This window comes from Rhinolophus ferrumequinum, chromosome 17 (assembly GCF_004115265.2).
Source record: "Rhinolophus ferrumequinum isolate MPI-CBG mRhiFer1 chromosome 17, mRhiFer1_v1.p, whole genome shotgun sequence".
In the NCBI taxonomy this organism is placed as follows: Eukaryota; Metazoa; Chordata; class Mammalia; order Chiroptera; family Rhinolophidae; genus Rhinolophus; species Rhinolophus ferrumequinum.
This window is the reverse complement of record NC_046300.1, coordinates 48,580,872-48,599,027: the sequence shown is the minus strand read 5'-3', so window position 1 is coordinate 48,599,027 and position 18,156 is coordinate 48,580,872. Positions and strand designations below refer to the sequence as shown.

The window sequence follows — 18,156 nt, the reverse complement described above, 5'->3', positions numbered from 1 at the left end:
CTTTCTCTGTAAAGTTAGGTCAATACCTGGCCAGCCCAATTTGGGGGGTTGTGGATGCGATTTTGTAGGCAAAGGCCTAATGGCAAGAATCTTATTAATGAAGTCAGGGAAGTTAGCGTTTTGAGGGTGGTAGGCTGAGAGTCTCAAAGAAGGGGCTTTGGCTGCTTCAACGTTTTATCGTACCGGTCACTATTTCACTTCTTTGGGACAGGTAGGCATAGGCACAAGAAAGCGAACAAACTACCAAAAGATAGAGGAAATAAGGCGCAGGAACACCTACGTGTCACAACTCGGCCCGCTCAAAGGGCCCTAACTTCTCGTGCCCCGCCTCCCGTCCCCCAAGCACCAATCAGCGAACGAGCTGCTCCGTGACGCTATCTTCTCGCGACGCAGCCGTCTGGCGGTGGCGTTTCCTGGTGACGGAGCTGGGTCGCGGAGTCCATGGGCAGCCATGAGATACTGGGCCAGGCAGCCCGGCTGGCCTCCTCCGGTCTGCTCCTGCAGGTACTCTCTTCCTGGCCCTCCCCAGGCCGTCCCCAGCCGGGGTGCGCGGGGATCCCGCCTGGGGCAGACGCTGTCAGTGTGGATACCTCCACCGAGGGGTTCTGCAGGAGGAGGTGGCGCCGGAGTCGGGGCACCTGGGCCCGGAGTTGGGAGCCTGTGTTCAATCCTGGTTGGGAGATTGCAAACAAGCCACTTCCTTTTGAGAATTATCGTTCCCATATGGCAGTAGGAGAGAGTTAGATCAAGTGTCAGGGGGCGCCTGTGGTGCTCTAGAATCTGATACATTTTAAGGCAAGGGGTTCCTTTTCTCCATGCCCCACCCTTTACCCTTAAACACATTCCTCAAACTCTCTGACTCCCGCTGAATTCAGAGAGACAGTATGGCATAGCTAAGAACAGAGACCTGGGCTCAGGCAGACCTGAATTGAAATCCTGGTCCTGCCATGTTCTTGCTGCATGATCCAGGACAAGTGACTTCTGCTAAGCCTCAGCTCCTCATCGAAAAAAACGGGCTTAATAATAGTACTACTTAGCTCATAGGGTTGCTGTTAGGCTACATTGGGGTTATTTAGATAATTGCACTTAACACGGTACCTGGCTCTTAGTATACACTTAGTAAATGTTGGCTGTGTCTTCCTTCTGGTTGTGACCTCGGGTCAGTTACTTCCCCCTTTTGGCCTTAATTTTCATCATTTGTCAGATATGGTACTTGACAGTTGGTCTAAATGATATCTAAACATTCTCTTAACCCTTAGAGCTGGTCATTCTAAACCAAGTGGCTCAGTTTCTCTATGTCTCACTCTCGAGCCATTCAACTTTTCCTTACAAAAGTCCTAAATCCACCTTTCTCCACATTTTAGAGAGGCAGCGTTTCACATGGGGGTTAGGAGAAGAACCAGGTGGACTTGGGTTCAAGTTTGGGCCTTGTCACTTGCTAGATGCTTGTCCTTGGGAAAATCTCTTGATTTTTGGAAGCATAATTTTCCTCATCTTAGATGAGAACAATAATGCAACCTGATGGTGTCATTAAGGAGATTAGATGAAATGCTTGTTATGTGCTTGGCACATTATAAGTACTTAATAAATGTTAACTGTTTTTTATTATGATCATTAGAGTTTTTTTAAGTGGTCATTTTAGGGATGAAATGAGATAATCTACATAAAGCATGTAGAAGAGTGCCTTGCACAAGATACGTCCTTAATAAACATTAGCTAACCCTAATTACTTAATTACCTGACCCTAAATTAGGTGAATCCTAAGTTTACCTAGGTTGTTTTTTTCTATTTCACAACATAAATAACTCGTGCATTCAGTGCTCTATCCACAGTGTTGATTGTTCAACCTTTGATGATGCCCTACCACTTAGACTGGCTTCATAAAAAGAAAACTCAGCAGAAAATGCACAGGACTAAAAGTCAGGTGGCCTTCCTGTAAGGTCAAGCTGTGTCATTTGCTTGCTGTGTGACATTGGGTAACTCACTTTGCTCTGAGTCTTAACTTGCTTCATGTACATTTACCTGATTGCTTTTAAGGGTTAAATAATTAACAGATGTGAATGAAGTTTATTTAAAACTAAATTTCTTTACAAAGTTCAGTGAAAACTGTTGCTAATAAGGGCCACTGTGAGGTCGGACAGTTAAGTTCGTGAACTCATCCTAGAGAAAGTGCTACACACCTCATTGCTGAATATCACCATGGTCACCTTCGAAGTCCTCCCCTTGGGAAGCTATGCACCGACACCTGCACCTAGTCCACCCTTCAAATCAATTCTGGAACTCTTTTTCTGGAATGGCCATCAGAGCTGTCGTCGTATTAGCCTTGATGTCCTGAATGTCATCAAAATGTCTTCCTTTCAATATTTCCTGTATCTTTGGGTAAAGAAAGAAGTCGTGGGGGGCCAGATCAGGTGAGTAGGGAGGGTGTTCCAATACAGTTATTTGTTTACTGGCTAAAAACTCCCTCGCAGACGTGTCAGCTGGTACATTGTCATGATGCAAGAGCCATGAATCGTTGGCAAAAAGTTCAGGTTGTCTAACTTTTTCACACAACCTTTAAGCACTTCCAAATAGTAAACTTGGTTAACTGTCCAGTTGGTACAAATTCATAATGAATAATCCCTCTGATATCAAAAAAGGTTAGCAACATTGTTGCAAGAAGTTCGAGAATTTAGTTGTCCGTCTTTGTCTTCGTATGTGGAGCAAACACTGGGCAGCATGACCAACCTCAGAGCTTCATTAGCTCAACCTTTTATTCAAGCCAATTAGGAGACAGGGAGAAGCCTGAAACATTAAATTTCTTAGACAAGGATAACTTGGACTTTAAAGTTAACATAAATATATGCATGTTTTTTTTTAATAGCTATAATGTTTAGATTTTTTGAGTGTGTTAATTCAGTCTAGTATGCTTTCTCAAATTATCATGCAGACACTTGTAGTAGCTTTGCAGTTACATTGTAATCCGTAAGAATTTAAGAGTTTGTTCTGTCTTTGAGCCAGCCATGGTGAAAGCATTAATGCCTTTCATTTGTAAGCATTTTGCAAAAATGCTTTGACTGATACAATCAGTCCTCGTTATCAACCCTATGAGATAGGCAGCCTCATCTGACAGAAGAGGAAATTAAGGCTTATAAACATTAGAGGATGATGGTGCTAACAGTTAAATGGTGAGTTGAGACCCAGTTGACTGTGTTTTCCATTAATGGCTCTATGAATTGGCTTCAAACCTCTAAAATTGAGTACAGAATTTGGTGTGTATGTATGTATGTACCTGCATGTTTCTAAGGAGCTTTCAACAGACTTTCAGAAGGTGACAAGGTCACTTTTGACTCCAAAGGGGTGAAGATTGTGATATCTGGCTTTGGAGAACTTGTTGCTCTGTGACACCTCAGGGACAGTGTTAAACTGCACTGTCCCTGGTCACACCTTCCCCCGGAAATTTTTCAGACCTTAGTGGTTCATCGGCATTTTTTGATTGACTCTTCCAGATTGCAGCTGTTCATGGGTTACTTTGAGAGTGCTTGACATAGAAGTGATTTGTCATTTGCTTTCAAGTGCACTTGAGTGACACCTCTGTCACTGCCAGAATGCAGAGGGAGACTCACTCTCCCTAAGTGAGGCTTGCGCTCCAGGCAGCATCCCCATTTAGCAACCCCATTTAATTGCAACCTGTTGTTCTCTGTCTCATGGGAAGAATTCTTTGCTGTGGTGGTTTTCTTGAATTGACAGGTTTGAAAGTCTCAGAATATAGTCCTTTCCAATGGCAATAGTGGGTGGACTCTGTCTCCCCCATCCTCCATTTTACATTAGCTTATTGCAGTTCCCATTTCAAAGGCATTTCAACTCCTCTCTGGAAAGTAGCAAATATTCAGTAAATAAATACAGCCTTTTCTGTTTTCTAATTGAGAAAACTGAAGTTGAAAGGGATTAAATGTCATTATCAGAATCCCCAGATATTACTAGGCAGAGAAGAGACAGAAGTTAGCGCCCAAGATTCCCAGTGAGTGTGCTGTACCCCGCAGCCTCCCACTCGCTGGGTGTGCGCTATTTCTAGACAGGCTGGAGGGAAGGGCAACGTGAAGCACTAAAATTCTCTTTCTGACTCCCGGAGTGCCTGGCTTTGCACCCAGAGAAACTCCCTGAATCTGTCGCTGCCTCCCTCTTCTCATCAGCAAATTAGGGTTTACTAATGTGTTCTTTGACCATTGCCCAGGCGTTGCAAGAGACCCCAAGGAATGACATTGTGGAAGAAATGCAGACAGGTTTAGCATTTTAGATAGAGTGTCTGTGGCAGAGCTGTTGTATGTTACTACGTTAGGAAGAGCAGCTGCAGTATTTTCATTTCAGCAAAGTAAACACTCCCAACATCGTTTATCCTTATGTAGTTTTCCTCTTTTTCTGTAGGTGTTGTTTCGCCTGATCACCTTTGTCTTGAATGCATTTATTCTTCGCTTCCTGTCAAAGGAAATCGTTGGCATAGTGAATGTAAGGTAAGAAAGGATGTGCCTTGGCACCGTCCACAACGCACATCCCTGGTAAGGTTTTCTTCACACTCAGTGCCTGTGTGTCGCTCTCGGATTTCAGAAGCATGCACCTTTACTAGAAGCCAGAGTGTTTTAGCAGCGGGCCGAGGAGGAGCATACTGGCCTGGGGGAATGAACAGGCAGTGCTGCTTTTAATGGGCCCAGCGAGCGTTTTCCATTAGCAGCCTCCACATGCCCATTTCTCTGCCAGCTGTTCCAGTTTGCCTGTTCTTAGAACCCAGGAGAGGAGTGGGAGTAATTCATTGCAAACCGCATCTCAGGTATAATTCTCTGTTCTTGTCCTGCTGACAGCAAAGGAAGCAGAGCTCTCCAGTGCATGGGGATGTGCATTGTACTTGCAGGGCCGGAATAGCTACCTTCGTTCCCTCCATGAATTTTGTAATTGGAAGATGGTGGCTAGGATGAGAGCTTGAGTCCTGTCATTGGTTCCTCGGAGGCTCTCAGCTGACTTGCTTTGTCTTTTAGACTCAGTTTGTTTCTTCTACTCTCTTCTTGTGTGTTCAAGGACACCCACAGATAATCTGTATTCACAAGTGACGCAAAAGTATATGAAGTGATGTGAGCGCTCAGGATAGCTCCGCTTCTCAGGTGTATCTTCACGTCCTGACAAACAAGACAGTGTGTTCCAGATCGCATTTCATGTCTAATACCTGCCAAACATATTCTCTTGGCTCTGTCCTCCAAGCTTAGTGAAGGCTCTCAAACATTGATGGGCAAAGGAATCACCTGGGGACCTTGGCCCTAGGAAGGGCTGAGGGAGGACTCAGGAACCTGCATTTTGACAAGCTCCTTGGGTGATTCTGAAGTAGGGACCATACTTGGAGAAATACTGGTTTAAAAGCAGGAAGGAAGAGGGCCAAATCCTCTTAGGTGCTCAGACTTGAAAGCAGCTTGGGCCTCTACTCATCTAGTCTCCTCTAGATTGACAGGTCCCTGCTTTGATAGCCCTCGTCTGGCCCACCCCCTGCTTAGCTTGTGGTTCAGTCTCCTCATTTGCAATGTTGGATAGAAGCCCTGGGGAGCAGGATGATCCTTGGACGACCTCAGAAAGCTTAATCCTGGGCCACCCCAACTCTGGCTTCATTAGGCCCTCAGCCTGTTGAGGAAGGGAAACCTCAGCTACTCCTCACGAAGGTGCAGGAGGATCTGCCTAGGTGCTGCCCACCTAGGAGGTGCAGAGGCAAGCCTTGCTGACCGGGGTTGCAGCAGCCTCTAATGGCTGCCAGCCTTTCTGCCTGTCCTGACATTCTTTCGGCCATTGCTTCCACTCAGTAGAGCCTCAGCTTCTCTCACACAGGCTCAGGGTGACCAAGAAGTCCCTTGCTGTGTGGGGTCATGTCTTGTCCTTTTCTTTTCCTTATGGTTAGAGTCTGACCTCTGCCTATAGCCACAGAGCCTGCAGGCTTGGGGGCCACTGTGGCAATTTCTATCCCAGGCGTAACTCTCTGTAGGCTCACATTCAGGTATCCTGTTTGGTTCTTAACCTTTAGTCCAAATGGATCGGACTAGTGAGGGGTTCTATAAGAACTCACTGCCCTCTACATCACCACCAGTGATTTCTGACCAAGACTTTTTCCTCCGTTGCTGGAAAAATCTCCAAAATTCTCTCTATGAAAAAGCTAGAGACCTTACTGATTTCTGTTTTTCCTTTATAGGCTAACATTGCTTTACTCCACCACCATCTTCCTGGCCAGAGAGGCCTTCCGTAGAGCATGCCTGAGTGGGGGCGCCCAGCGAGACTGGAGCCAGACCCTCAACCTCCTGTGGCTAACGTGAGTTATGTTTGTCAGGAGATGTTTTCACAAAGGCAAGTGTAACAAAATTTCAACAGCAGCACTTGCCTAAAGCTGAATTGTCTCCAGCTTTGGTTTTGCAGTGGTTTTCTGGGAACTTGGTGTGGGACGGGTAAGGCAGAGCATCTATATGGAAAGGGCTTCTTGGCTGTTTTCTCTCTGGGAAGAGGCTCTAGATGGGGGTTTCTGGGCCAGATTTCTACCCTTTGGGAGGTTGTTTCTGCTGTTCCTAATCCCCACTCTGGGCAATACTGGGCCTGTACCATCTTTTTTATTTCTAACCTTTCCCCCCTGTGGTATTTTCTGAGCTTTTAACAACTGCTTAGTCTTAGTATTTTTTGAAAACCTTTTAGGTCTTTCATTATATCTTTCTTTAATTTTATGTTGATTTCAGTTCTGAGCCTTTTAGAATATTCTGGAAAACCAAGTACACCAGCTAAAAATTGCAATAGCTTTTCTGCAGTTAGGTCCCCGCAGGGAAGGCCGGTGGTTGAGGTTGTTTCCTAATGCTGCCCTTGCATAACTCCTTATCACCTCATGGAAGTGACTGTCATGAGGGCTGGTAGGTTTTCATTTTATTAGAGGAATGACTGATAACTACCCAGCTGTATTTAAGTGCTCCATGGTGCACATGTGAAGGGATACTGTGCACTGGACTGCTGGTCATTTGGGTGTAAGTACGAGCCGTGTACTATCTTTTAGTCATTCTAAGTGAAATAGCAGGCACATGCTTTCTGGGAATTTTGCTTATCGAGTCAGTGTAACACAGTGGATAGGAATGTAGGCTGGAATTAGATATGGATTGGGTCCTACTTCTACTCTTGAGTAGCTGTTTATGACCTTGGCCAAGTTACCCAGTGCCTGTCAGCCTTCGTTTCCTCATCATTTAAATGGGGATCATGCCAGGATTATTGTGAAGTGTCAGTGAGATAAAGGGGGTCAATCATAGTGCCTGGCACGTAGTAAGTGCTCTAAGAAGCGTTGGCTATTTTTATGATCATAATTATATTTCTTTTCTGTTCAGCGTTACTGTTTTAACATATACATATATTCATTTTTATTGTTAGCATATCAAATATTCTTTTTCCCATTTTTAGGGTCCCCCTGGGTGTGCTTTGGGCCTTGTTCCTGGGCTGGGTCTGGTTACAGTTGCTGGAAGTGCCTGATCCTAATGTTGTCCCCCACTATGGAATGGGAGTGGTGCTGTTTGGCCTCTCAGCTGTTGTGGAACTTGTGGGAGAGCCCTTCTGGGTCTTGGCACAAACACACATGTTTGTCAAGCTCAAGGTCAGTATGCCTTCTGCTGTGAATGAGAAATGCAAAGCATGAGGGAAGAAGTGTTTTTTAAAAATCCCTTTGTAGGAGAGAATGATTTTTTTCAGACTTGCATCTAAAAAGGTTTTTGGGAAAACGTAACATGGTCAGTTTCATTCATTCACTTGAAATTTGGCAGATGGGCTGGGCCAAAGTTTACTTCTGCTATTAATGAGAAAGCAGGTTTGCTCATAGGGAAGTTATTGTTTAAATAAGAATTTAAGAGGACTGTCAAGGTTTTTCAGATTTTTCTAGTGATTCTATTTTTAGTTGTACACTAACATTAACTTTCTATTTATCTTTTAAAATGCATAATTTGATATGTACAAAAGAATGTACATACATGTAAATCTTAAAGCATGATAATATCCATGAGTCTACCACCAAACCAAGTAGAACATAACCAATATGATTTATGTCCAGCCACATGCCCCCCCACCACTGCCAGAGTAACCACTATTCCAGATTTTCTATTTGTCATTCCTTTGCATCTTTATTTATAGTTTTTAATAATGCTTTTGCATAATTTTTAATAATGGTTGTAAAGTGCACCCTTTCCCACGTGTTTGCAGGTGATTGCTGAGAGCCTGTCGGTAATCCTCAAGAGTGTCCTGATAGCTTTTCTCGTGCTGTGGTTACCTCACTGGGGACTGTACATTTTCTCTTCAGCCCAGGTAATAGTTTGGCTTTTAACTTTTGTATAATCTCTTTTTCCATCTGGTTTTTTTCTTCTTGTTCCCGTTAATGCATGGTTTGCATTTGCAGAATTCATGCACGTGAGGAAGGCTGGAAACTCTAGAAAGATGGTCTTGACGCTGCTCCCCTGGTTGCCATGTTCATCCTGCTACATGCACTGACACCACCGGTGTCCTCAGGGACCTGGTGAGGGCCACACACTGAGCCTCATTGTCAAACATGAAAACTCCTGTAGACGTTCTGTGTGCAAGTGGTATGAAACTGATCTTTGACTGCCTGACTCTTATGAAGGAGAAAAAAAGCAGTAAGGGATGGGGTGGGAATCAAATTGCATATTTTCCCTGGATTTCAATTAATTGTTTTCAGAATAGCAGGAAACTCTGCCAAGCCTGTTTTAAACTTTGAAATCTCACATAATTCAGAAGGCATGAATCAAGTCTTAGCAAGTACATTTTCAGTTTTAGCAGTTTTGGCTTCATTTCTATCTTACCATTTTATAGTTCTGGTTCATATTTGTAGTTCTAATAAAAATATAACTAGAGTACAGGTGCTAATTTTAAAAATGAAACCAAAGATCAGATAGTTATCAGAACATCTTGTAGTACAAAGCAGTTTGTAATTTTTCCCTAATGTATACGTAAGAAGATAAGTTAAAAATTTTGGTAATGATTTATATATGATTTATATGAAAATCTTTCCCATGTCCTAGGCAAAAACTACAGATATTTTTTTGAAACACAGAAGACCTAGATTTAAAATTAATAGAATAAGAATGAGAATTGCCTCCTAAAAGCAATTTGCAAACAGTTGCATATTTTAGAGAAGTTATTTGTAATTATTTTTGCCATGTTTTATTAGATCTGGATCTGTAGTTCTCAGCATTCATCATACTTTTAATGCGTTTTCCCCAATAGGACAGGAAGGTCATGGAGACACACAGTTATTGGTCGACTCTTGGGAAAGGCATTTGCATTGTGACTTTCTGATTATCATAGCTCCCACCAAGGATAGGTCATATAAGGTCATATGTCCAGTTTTGGGTTTATTTGCCTCCTTATCATAAGACTTCTGAGAGCTCTTCTCTGTCAGTGTCTGTGTTAGAGGTCTAAGACCAACAACACCTCATATTAGCAGGCGAGCCACACCCAAGGCCCTGGGATTCCCCTCTGTCCAGCTCACCTCCAGGTTCTTTCTCAAATAACCCCTCACCCCATGGATTCAAATGTCAAATAAAAGGGTCACTCCACAATACAGAGGGTGCCAAAAAAATGTATACATATTTTAAGAAAGGAAAAAATGGTATTAGAATTGTACTACTCAATATATACCAATATCAAAAGATGAATACAAGTCACGTTTGACTTCTGCAATTACATGAGGTGCTCAAAGTGGTTACCCTCAGCGTCCAGACACTTCTGATTATGGTGAACTACTGCTTGAGCAACACCGACCAAAGTGTCCACTTAGAAACATTTTTTTGGCACCCCCGGTATATAAAGAATTCTTACAATTCAGCAACAAGAAGACAAACCAACCCAAAAGTGGGTAAAGGACTTGAATAGACATTTCTTCAAAGAAGGTATACAAATAAATGACCAATAAGCCCATGAGAAGATGCTCAATATCATTAGTCATTAGGCAAATGTAAATCAAAAGCACAGTGAGCTACCACTTTACGCCCATTAGGATGGCCATTATCAAACAACCAGAAAATAACGTGTTGGAGAGGATATGAAGAAATTGGAACCCTCATACATTGCTGGTGGGAACGTAAAATAGTATAGCTGCTGTGGAAAACAGTTTGGCAGGTCCTCAAAAAAGTAAATACAAACTGCCCAATTCCACTCCTAGGTGGATACCCAAAAGAATTGGAAATAGGTGTTCAAACAACTTGTACATGGATGTTCATAGCAACACTATCCACAATAGCCAAAAGGTGCAAACAACCCACATGTCCCACTGATGAATGGATAAGCAAAATGTGGTGTATCCATACGATGGAATATTGTTCAGCCATAAAAATGAAACACTGATACATGTTACAGCACGATGAACCTTGAAAACATACTAAGTGAAAAAAAAGCCGGACACGAATGATAGAATTATGATTACATATGATTCCATTAATATGTAAAGTCCAGAGAGACAGAACGCAGATTAGTGGTTGCCAGGAGATGGGGGAATGGAAAGGGACTCCTTAGTGGGTACAGAATTTCCTTTTGGAGTGATGGAAATGTTCTGGAATTAGATAGTGATGGTTGCACAACATTGTGAATGTACTAAAAGCCACCAAATTGTATGTTTTAAAATGGTTAAAACAGTCAGTGTTATGTTACACGAATTTTTCCTCAATTAGGAAAAGGGAGAGGGATCGCGTAGTTAGGATATGCTCCTTGAAGACTGCCCATTAGGTTGTTACTGTTTCTCCAGGCTCTGGTGAGCGGGAAGATGAAGAGGTGTGGAAAGGAGCTGGAGAAAGGGTACTTCTCACAGGATGTTGGCAGCAGGTAGTGTGGCTCACAGCAGTGCAGCTCGGGTCTTAAAGGGCTCGAGGCACGAAAGAAGGAGCCGGGGAGGAGAAATTGGAGGAAAGTGGTCAAAAGGTACAAACTTCCAGTTATCAGATAGATAAGTATTAGGGATGTGACGTACAACATGATGACTATAGCTAACACTCCTGTATGATATATAGACAAGTTACTTATTTTTTATAGGAAAGGTTATTAAGATAGTAAATTTTAGGAGTTCTCATCACCAAGGAGAAAATTTTTTTCCTTATTTTTTCTTTTTATTGTGTCTATATGAGAAGATGGATGTTAGCTGAGCCCTTTGTGTAGCTTTTGCAATACGTATAAATCTGAGCAACATGCTATATGCCTTAAACTTGTTCAGTGATGTATGTCAATTATTCTCAATAAAACTGAAAAAAAAAAAGAAAAATGGTGGACGGTGGGCTTTGTCCTCAGGCATGGATGAGATAGGCTTGTAGAGCAGAGGAGCCTACACCCGCTAAACCGAGGTTCCTTTCTCCTTGCTCTGTGCCTTTCCTACAGAGCAGCCTTGGTGTTTCCAGATTGAAAACGTAGCCTGGAGATCCCATTCCGTGTTGAGCTAATGTGCACTGCTATTCTCAGGGGAGAGCGTGCTTGTGAAAAGGGGCTCTTTGAATACTCCTTCCCAACCTGCAAACAAAACTCCAGGCCGCTGCTCCTGGCTAAAAGCCATCCTTTTGTCCCAGATGGGTGGAGAGTGGGGGCCCTCTTATCACTCCACCTTTCCCTCCCCCATCCTGTAGTAGTTCTTGCCCTGCCCATGCACTCGGCAGAGGAGAGAGCCAGCAGCTCAGCTCTGCTTTGTAATCATAATGTAACAGGTTTCCCGGGTTTATGGAAAATTCCCAGTCCTAGACGCCAGCAGGTCCTGGGATATTAGCACAGCCAAGACACACGAGTCCTCATGTGCTGGCTAGGCGGGAGAGCTCTTCCTTTGGCCAAATGGGAGTCTTGAGAACATGTGTGACATCACTGTGGAAGGTGCACCAGTGGATATCTGCCATGGAAATTATGTTTTGCTTGCCCCGAAGAACTTCTGTCCTGCCAGTGAGGTGCAGTGTTTGGAACACTTTCCCCAGAGACGCTGCAGTGGGGCTGGGGCTTAGTGGACAGTGCTGTTTTCCAGAGGGTGAGGCATTACTTAGTAGAAGGTGCAGTTCGTTAACTAAATTCTATTTCTTGATTAGCTTTTGAGGTCACACTTATAGGCATATCTTAATTATGCCTATATTAAAACAAGGTAACTTAAACCTATTATTTTCTTTTTCAGCTTTTCTATACTGCAGTTCTGGTGCTCTGCTATGTTATTTATTTCAAAAAGTTACTGGGTTCCCCAGAATCAATCAAGCAACACAATCTTCCTGTCTCCAGAATGACAGATCTGTTACCCAATATTCCGAGAAGTGGAGTAAGTAATGCATTTTGTCTCTTATTTTAATCACAGATGCTGGTTCATCCTTGAGGGAAAGAAACTACAATTTGATTCTTTATTATTATAATAGTAAAGATAATTTGATAGCTCCTATTTATCGAGTGCTTGCTATGTGCTTGGCCAGGGTTTCTAAACCTTGGCACTATTGACATATGGGGCTGGATAATTCTTTGTTGTGGGGGCTGCCCTGTGGATTGTGGGATGTTTAGCAGCGTTCTCAATTTTTACTGACTAGATGCCAGTAGCTGCCACCCCCCAGTTATAACAACCAAAATGTCTCCATGTGCTGCCAGATGTCCCCTGGGGGACAGAGTTGCCCCCAGTTGGGAACCACTGTGCTAGGCCCTATGCTGAGTACTTTACATGGCACTATTTAAGGCTTATAACACCTCTGGGAGGCTGACACTATTGTTTGTATTTTAGGGTTGAAGAACTGAGGCTTAGTGACTACGTACCTGTCCAAGGTGAGGGTTAGAGCAAGGGCAGGAGCCTGGAGTGGCTTGAATCCCAGCAGAGTACAGGCTGAAACCACCGTGCTTCCCTCTCTCTGTTCTGCTGTGAGTCTTGGTTTTGCCCAGGATTGACCTCCGGCACAGACATTCCAGGGTGCTGATAAAGCAGGGATGACTCCTGCATAGTTCCTGCATCTAGTGTCCGGCCTCCCTCAGGCGACCCGCTTTCCCGTGTATAATAGACCACTGAGGAGTCTAGATGCTGACGTGTGGGAGTGAGGCATAATCTTTTTCTCCTCAGCCCTTCCGCTCTCAGCCCACTTGGCTTTTATTTCCTGACGCTTGTGGGGTCGGTGCTGCCGTCTGTGGCCCTGGAGTGGCACAGGTGATATCCCACTGTGTCCCCTCCACGGCTTCGTGCACTGCTCCGTGCTGGGCTGACCCACTTTCCCTTTGCCCGCACTTGTTTGCCTGCTCGGTGTGGTGCACTTAGTGGAGGTAAGGCTGTGACTGGACTCTTTTGTGATTACTTTAAAAAGCTGTAAAATATGTGGGACTTTAGGCTCAGAACGTATGGAATCCTACTCTACAGCTTTTCAAGCAAAACCAGATATTATGTAACAAAGCCAGATACGTTCTGAGTTGTTAGATAAGAGTCCTCCATTCTGATCAACTAGGTCTTACCTTTAACCTAAATCAACACGATGCTGTCGGCATATCACGGTGCCTCATCTGCAGGCTTAGAGAATTAGGAGTCGGGATTGTTTCTCTTGCCTAGAGCTTCTGTCACCTGCCCACACAGAGGGACTGGGAGTGTGGGCAAGTCCCCTTCCCTGCGTGCTGCCCATGGCCTCCCTCTACCCGGCCTGGCCAGGTTTCTTACTGAGCCAGTCGGTCCCTGCGCCCCAGCGGTATTCTAGAAAGGTGCATTTGGACCCTTAATACAGGCAAGGAGGGAGAGGGTAATGAAAAAAGTCTGTCACCTGTGTATTTAACCCTGTGATGGGCTCAGAACTCTGCGCTTCATTTCCTCCTCTTCAAATGCGGATAATAAGAGTCCCTCCCTCCTAATGTGGTTGTGAGAACCAGATAAGATGGGGCCTGTCCTGTGCTTGAACACCGTGGCCTAGCCCAACTGGTGTCCATAGTGATGGCTGATACCATCACCACCATCACGCTGCTGCTCTGAGAGCAGGAATAGCTCCACGGAAACGTCCCGGCAAGGCAAACACTGACGGCCCTGGTGTGAGAGCTCAGCGGTTCATCTGGCAGTCTATGCCGAAAGGAGCTCTCACTGTCGGGACAGAAGCCTGACCGTGAGAAGGTTGTGGTGCACCTGTCACACACAGTGGCACCGTTCCTGCTGACAGACAGAGCACAGCTCCATGCGGGGTGCTGTCCGGGATACAGACGTGCAAGAAGGTGATTGCTGGGCCTCAGGGGCTTCCTGTGCATTTGGGGGGGCAGTAGGTGTGGATGTGAAGCCTGTAGGACCCTCTCCAGACCTCAGGGTCCTCATGTTTAAGGTGAAGTTGTTGGTCTGCATGAACTGGAAGTCCCCTCTAAGGATTTAAGGAGTTCTGTGAAAGTATTTCAACTTTGGCAAAGGGCCATTTATAGTAACGACTATGACTGCATGCTGATTCTCCGCCTGGCGCTATGCTAAGCACTTCACATGGACTTTTGTGTTTAATCCTCATAATACCCTATGACATAAAGAGATTGTTTTCAGTTTACAGATGAGAAAACCGAGGTTCAGAAGTATTAAGTGACTGACCCAGAATCACATAGCTGGTTTTGGACCCATTTCTCTCAAACTTCTGTCTATGGACTAATCTGTTTGTGTGTTTAACCTCTATGCTATGTAGTCTTCCAGAAGGAATTGACATATTATCCTAAGTAGTTATTTATTTACTTAAAGATTGGGAAGTTCCAGGTAGGACAATTCATTATTCAAGTCTATTTTTTTAAAAGAGAAATGAATGCAGTGGATGACCTACCACCGCCAACAGGCCCAACCTGACTCTCTGAGCAGCAGTCTGTCCTGGGTGCTCTCTCAGACGAAACTGGTCAAACAGTTACACCCCAAATCAATGTGACCAAATTGGGGGGTTTATTTCCTAGTCTTATAGAATTCTATCTTCTTTAAAAATACTTAGCCTTAAAATAATGACCACTTAAATAATCATATCTTTATATCTTCTATATTCTTGACTCTTCTGAGTGATTTACTATGAGGGATCTGCTAATATTTAAGTAAAGCTGAGGAATTTAATATAGCACGCAAGTATTGAGCAATATTCTGTGTTCAGCCCTGTTCCAGGTGGGGTTCCAGGACCCTGAGTGGGGTCCCTGCCCTCAGAACTCTCAGTGTGGTGGGGAGATAAGATGTGTACTCAGCTAACTGCTCTGCAAAACAGTGTGTGTGTGTAGTGTTAACAACACAGCAGCACAGAGAACGGACTGATAGTTCCATCGGGGAGCATCGAGGAAGGCTTCATGGAGGAAGCTGCTTTTGACCTGGGCCTTGACACATGGGTGGGGAATTATGCATTTGTGGCTGCAGGAAGGAACATTTGCTCAGGGCCTATTATATGCCCATCACTGTGTTGGAATTGGGATCGCAGAGATGACTGGGGTATGTACGATAGCTGAACAGTTGGGGAGGGGAGAGAAAGCAAATGGTGGGAAGAGGTTATAGCCTGCGGGCGAGGACCAGGTAGTGGTGGCCTCAATGCCCTGGAACCTAGTGAAAGGTTTTGAACAGTGCCATGATCTAATGTCCTGTGTGGATGATCTTACCATCTGTTACAGGTTTATTGAGTGTCTTGTTTTCTCTCATTCAGTCCTCATACCAGCTCCAGCAACTAGGACTTCTTATCCCATTTTGCAGATGAGAAAACTGAGGCTTAGCAAAGTTAAATATCTTGCCCATGGCCTTTGTATTAATACTTAGAAGTTGGGAGCTGTAGTTTGAGACCGAGTCTCTGAGCTTGACTTCAAAGCCCGAACCCCACCATGAGAAAGATGGGTTAGAGAAAAGGTTGAAAGTGAAAAAGCTCACAAGAAGGCAGTGGCCGATGAGAAGTGATGAGAACAGTGGGAGGGTGGGTGGAAATGGGAGCATGGACAAAGCCAGGGCAGAGTCCACAGCCCTGGAGCAAGAAGGAGAGACAGGAATGCTATGTGGGGTTTAGAGGCAACGGAGGGCAGGGGACTCTTGTCAGTGTGGTGAGGATGCAGCTGGTTGGACCACACTGAGTCGGAAGAGTTTGGGAAGTGGGAGAGTGACTCAGGCTAAAGCACAGTGAGCCCCAGAGTTCTGACTCCAGGCCTTCCCTGGAGGCACTGCCCGTCACCTGTTACCATCCTCGCATCAGTTTCTCCATCAGTACAGCAAGGCAGTGGAATGGCTTGTTGGTCAGGGGATTCCAGAGAAATTCACAGCCTGTGGATCCAGCTCAGCAGTACCAACCTACCCCTTGTGGAACACGCCTCTTTTGACTGTTCTAAGTGATGCATCTATTCTGAACACAGTGGTAAAAGCCCCAAACAATGTGCTGCTTCTTTTCTACCACTTATCAGATGCCTCTGAGGAGAAACCCAATCTCTGATCGGACTTCTGCCTCTCTGTCTTTAATGAACATTTTGGACATAATAAGTGATGTGGCCATTCCTTCTGGACTATGGGTCCATTTAAATGGAAGGCATTAGGAGAAAGACATGCTCAAGTAGGAGGTATCAGATCAGAGACATGATTTCACTCTCCTAAAGAACTTTTTTTTAAAGAGCTCAGTCATCTTCCCAAACCTATTCACAACCTACCAGCAAGTCGGCTTCAGAAGAGCTCATGGGCCAGCTGGAACTGTTCATTTCCTTTAAAAAGCACAGGTAGTGCTGTGCAGAACTCCTCCCCGCCCCCTTGCAGAGGATGACCTGGCATGGGAGTGGGGGAAAAGTGAGACACATCCCTGGGCAGGATCAGCATCCCAAACATGACGTGGTCCACAGTGCCCCCTAGTGGTGGTAGGTAGCCTGATGCTCTTTGTTCTGGGGAAAGGAGATGGCCAGTTTCCTTCTCACTGGGGAAGATTTAGCAACTAGAGCTACCCCTGGCATCTGCTCCAGGTCCAGTAATGCTCTGAAGGAAGTACAGTTTGGGAGGATTCAGGCCTGTCCTCCCAGTGTCTGGAGGAAAGGCTCTGAATCCAAGGGATGAGATTTGAGGCCTGGAAATGACCCTGGTTTTCATGGATTACACTAGACATGCTCTGTCCTAAATGGTAGTCACCAGCCACATGTGACCGTAGAATATTTGGAATTGAGATGAGCTGTGAGTGCAAAACGCACACTGGATTTCAAAGACTTGCTATGAAAAAAGTAATGTGAAAATGCCTCAAATATTTTCTTCATTTGTTTAGATGATTAAGATTTTGGGATAAATATATTAAAATTAATTTTACCTGTTTCTTTTCACTGTTCACTGTAGCTGCTAGAAAATGTAAAATTAGATATGTGGCCTGCATTATATTTCTACTGGATAGCATTGCTCTAAACAGATGGGCTTTGGGCCAAGAACAGGGGTCCATGTGATCGGGACAGGTTCCAGGCCTGCCCTTGGGCCAACTTCCGTAGCCGAAACTGACCTTTTGGAGAGGTGGAGTGGCCTTGCCCTTTGTGATTCACCCCTTTTTTCCCAAAGAGCCCCCCTTGAAATCCTACCTTTCAAAAGTCATCACTTTGAGTTAATAAGAACTTTTCAAAATGCAGGTATCCTGAGATTAAGAACCTAACACCACAACTGAACGTTTTAGGATCCAGGATGCCTTCCCGTTAGAGGAAGGGCCCCCAGAGGGAAGTAGAGGGAGGCAGAAAATAAGAAGTCATGTCTGGTTGGCTGCCCCAACTCTCCTTTTTGTGGTCAGCTCTCTGGCTTTGAGGCTGCCTGTCTCTTACAGGTTGACCTCTGCCCTTAAGATTTGCTTCTTTACTCATCTCGCCTTTAGGAAATGGGCAGTTTGGTGCCCTCCCCCCACCCCGGAGTTGTGGAAGAGCCATGTCAGAAGCTTTGTTTTTGTTTTTTTCTTTCCTCTGTCATACCAATTCTTAGTGGTTTAACTGACCTGGGAAGCCTGGCTTTCTTTTGAAATATACAAGCAAAGCTCATATATTTTGTGTAAAGGGATCCTAGATGGCTAAATATAGCATTAAGATGTGGAGTATATGGAGCAGAATTTGTTCTGCAGCTTGGCATGCTTCAGACAGTTTTCAAGGAAAGAACTGATTGTGAGCTGTATGTGTTAGATACGGTCAGCTTACTATCTGGACAGCAGCAAGGGGACAGCACCTGGAACGTTCTTTAGGGGACATTCT

General features: G+C 44.6%; 1 protein-coding gene across 1 annotated transcript in view; it reads left to right on the top strand.

Annotated features, from left to right (window-relative positions):
• Positions 1-382: 382 nt before the first annotated feature.
• RFT1 (RFT1 homolog) overlaps positions 383-18,156 on the top strand; it is a 34,535-nt gene continuing 16,761 nt past the window's right edge. The window contains exons 1-6 of the mRNA XM_033132837.1: positions 383-504; positions 4,405-4,490; positions 6,200-6,316; positions 7,435-7,624; positions 8,224-8,325; positions 12,170-12,307. Coding sequence (XP_032988728.1) covers positions 442-504; positions 4,405-4,490; positions 6,200-6,316; positions 7,435-7,624; positions 8,224-8,325; positions 12,170-12,307 — 696 coding nt within the window. The 5' untranslated portion in view covers positions 383-441. The remainder of the gene's footprint in view (positions 505-4,404; positions 4,491-6,199; positions 6,317-7,434; positions 7,625-8,223; positions 8,326-12,169; positions 12,308-18,156) is intronic.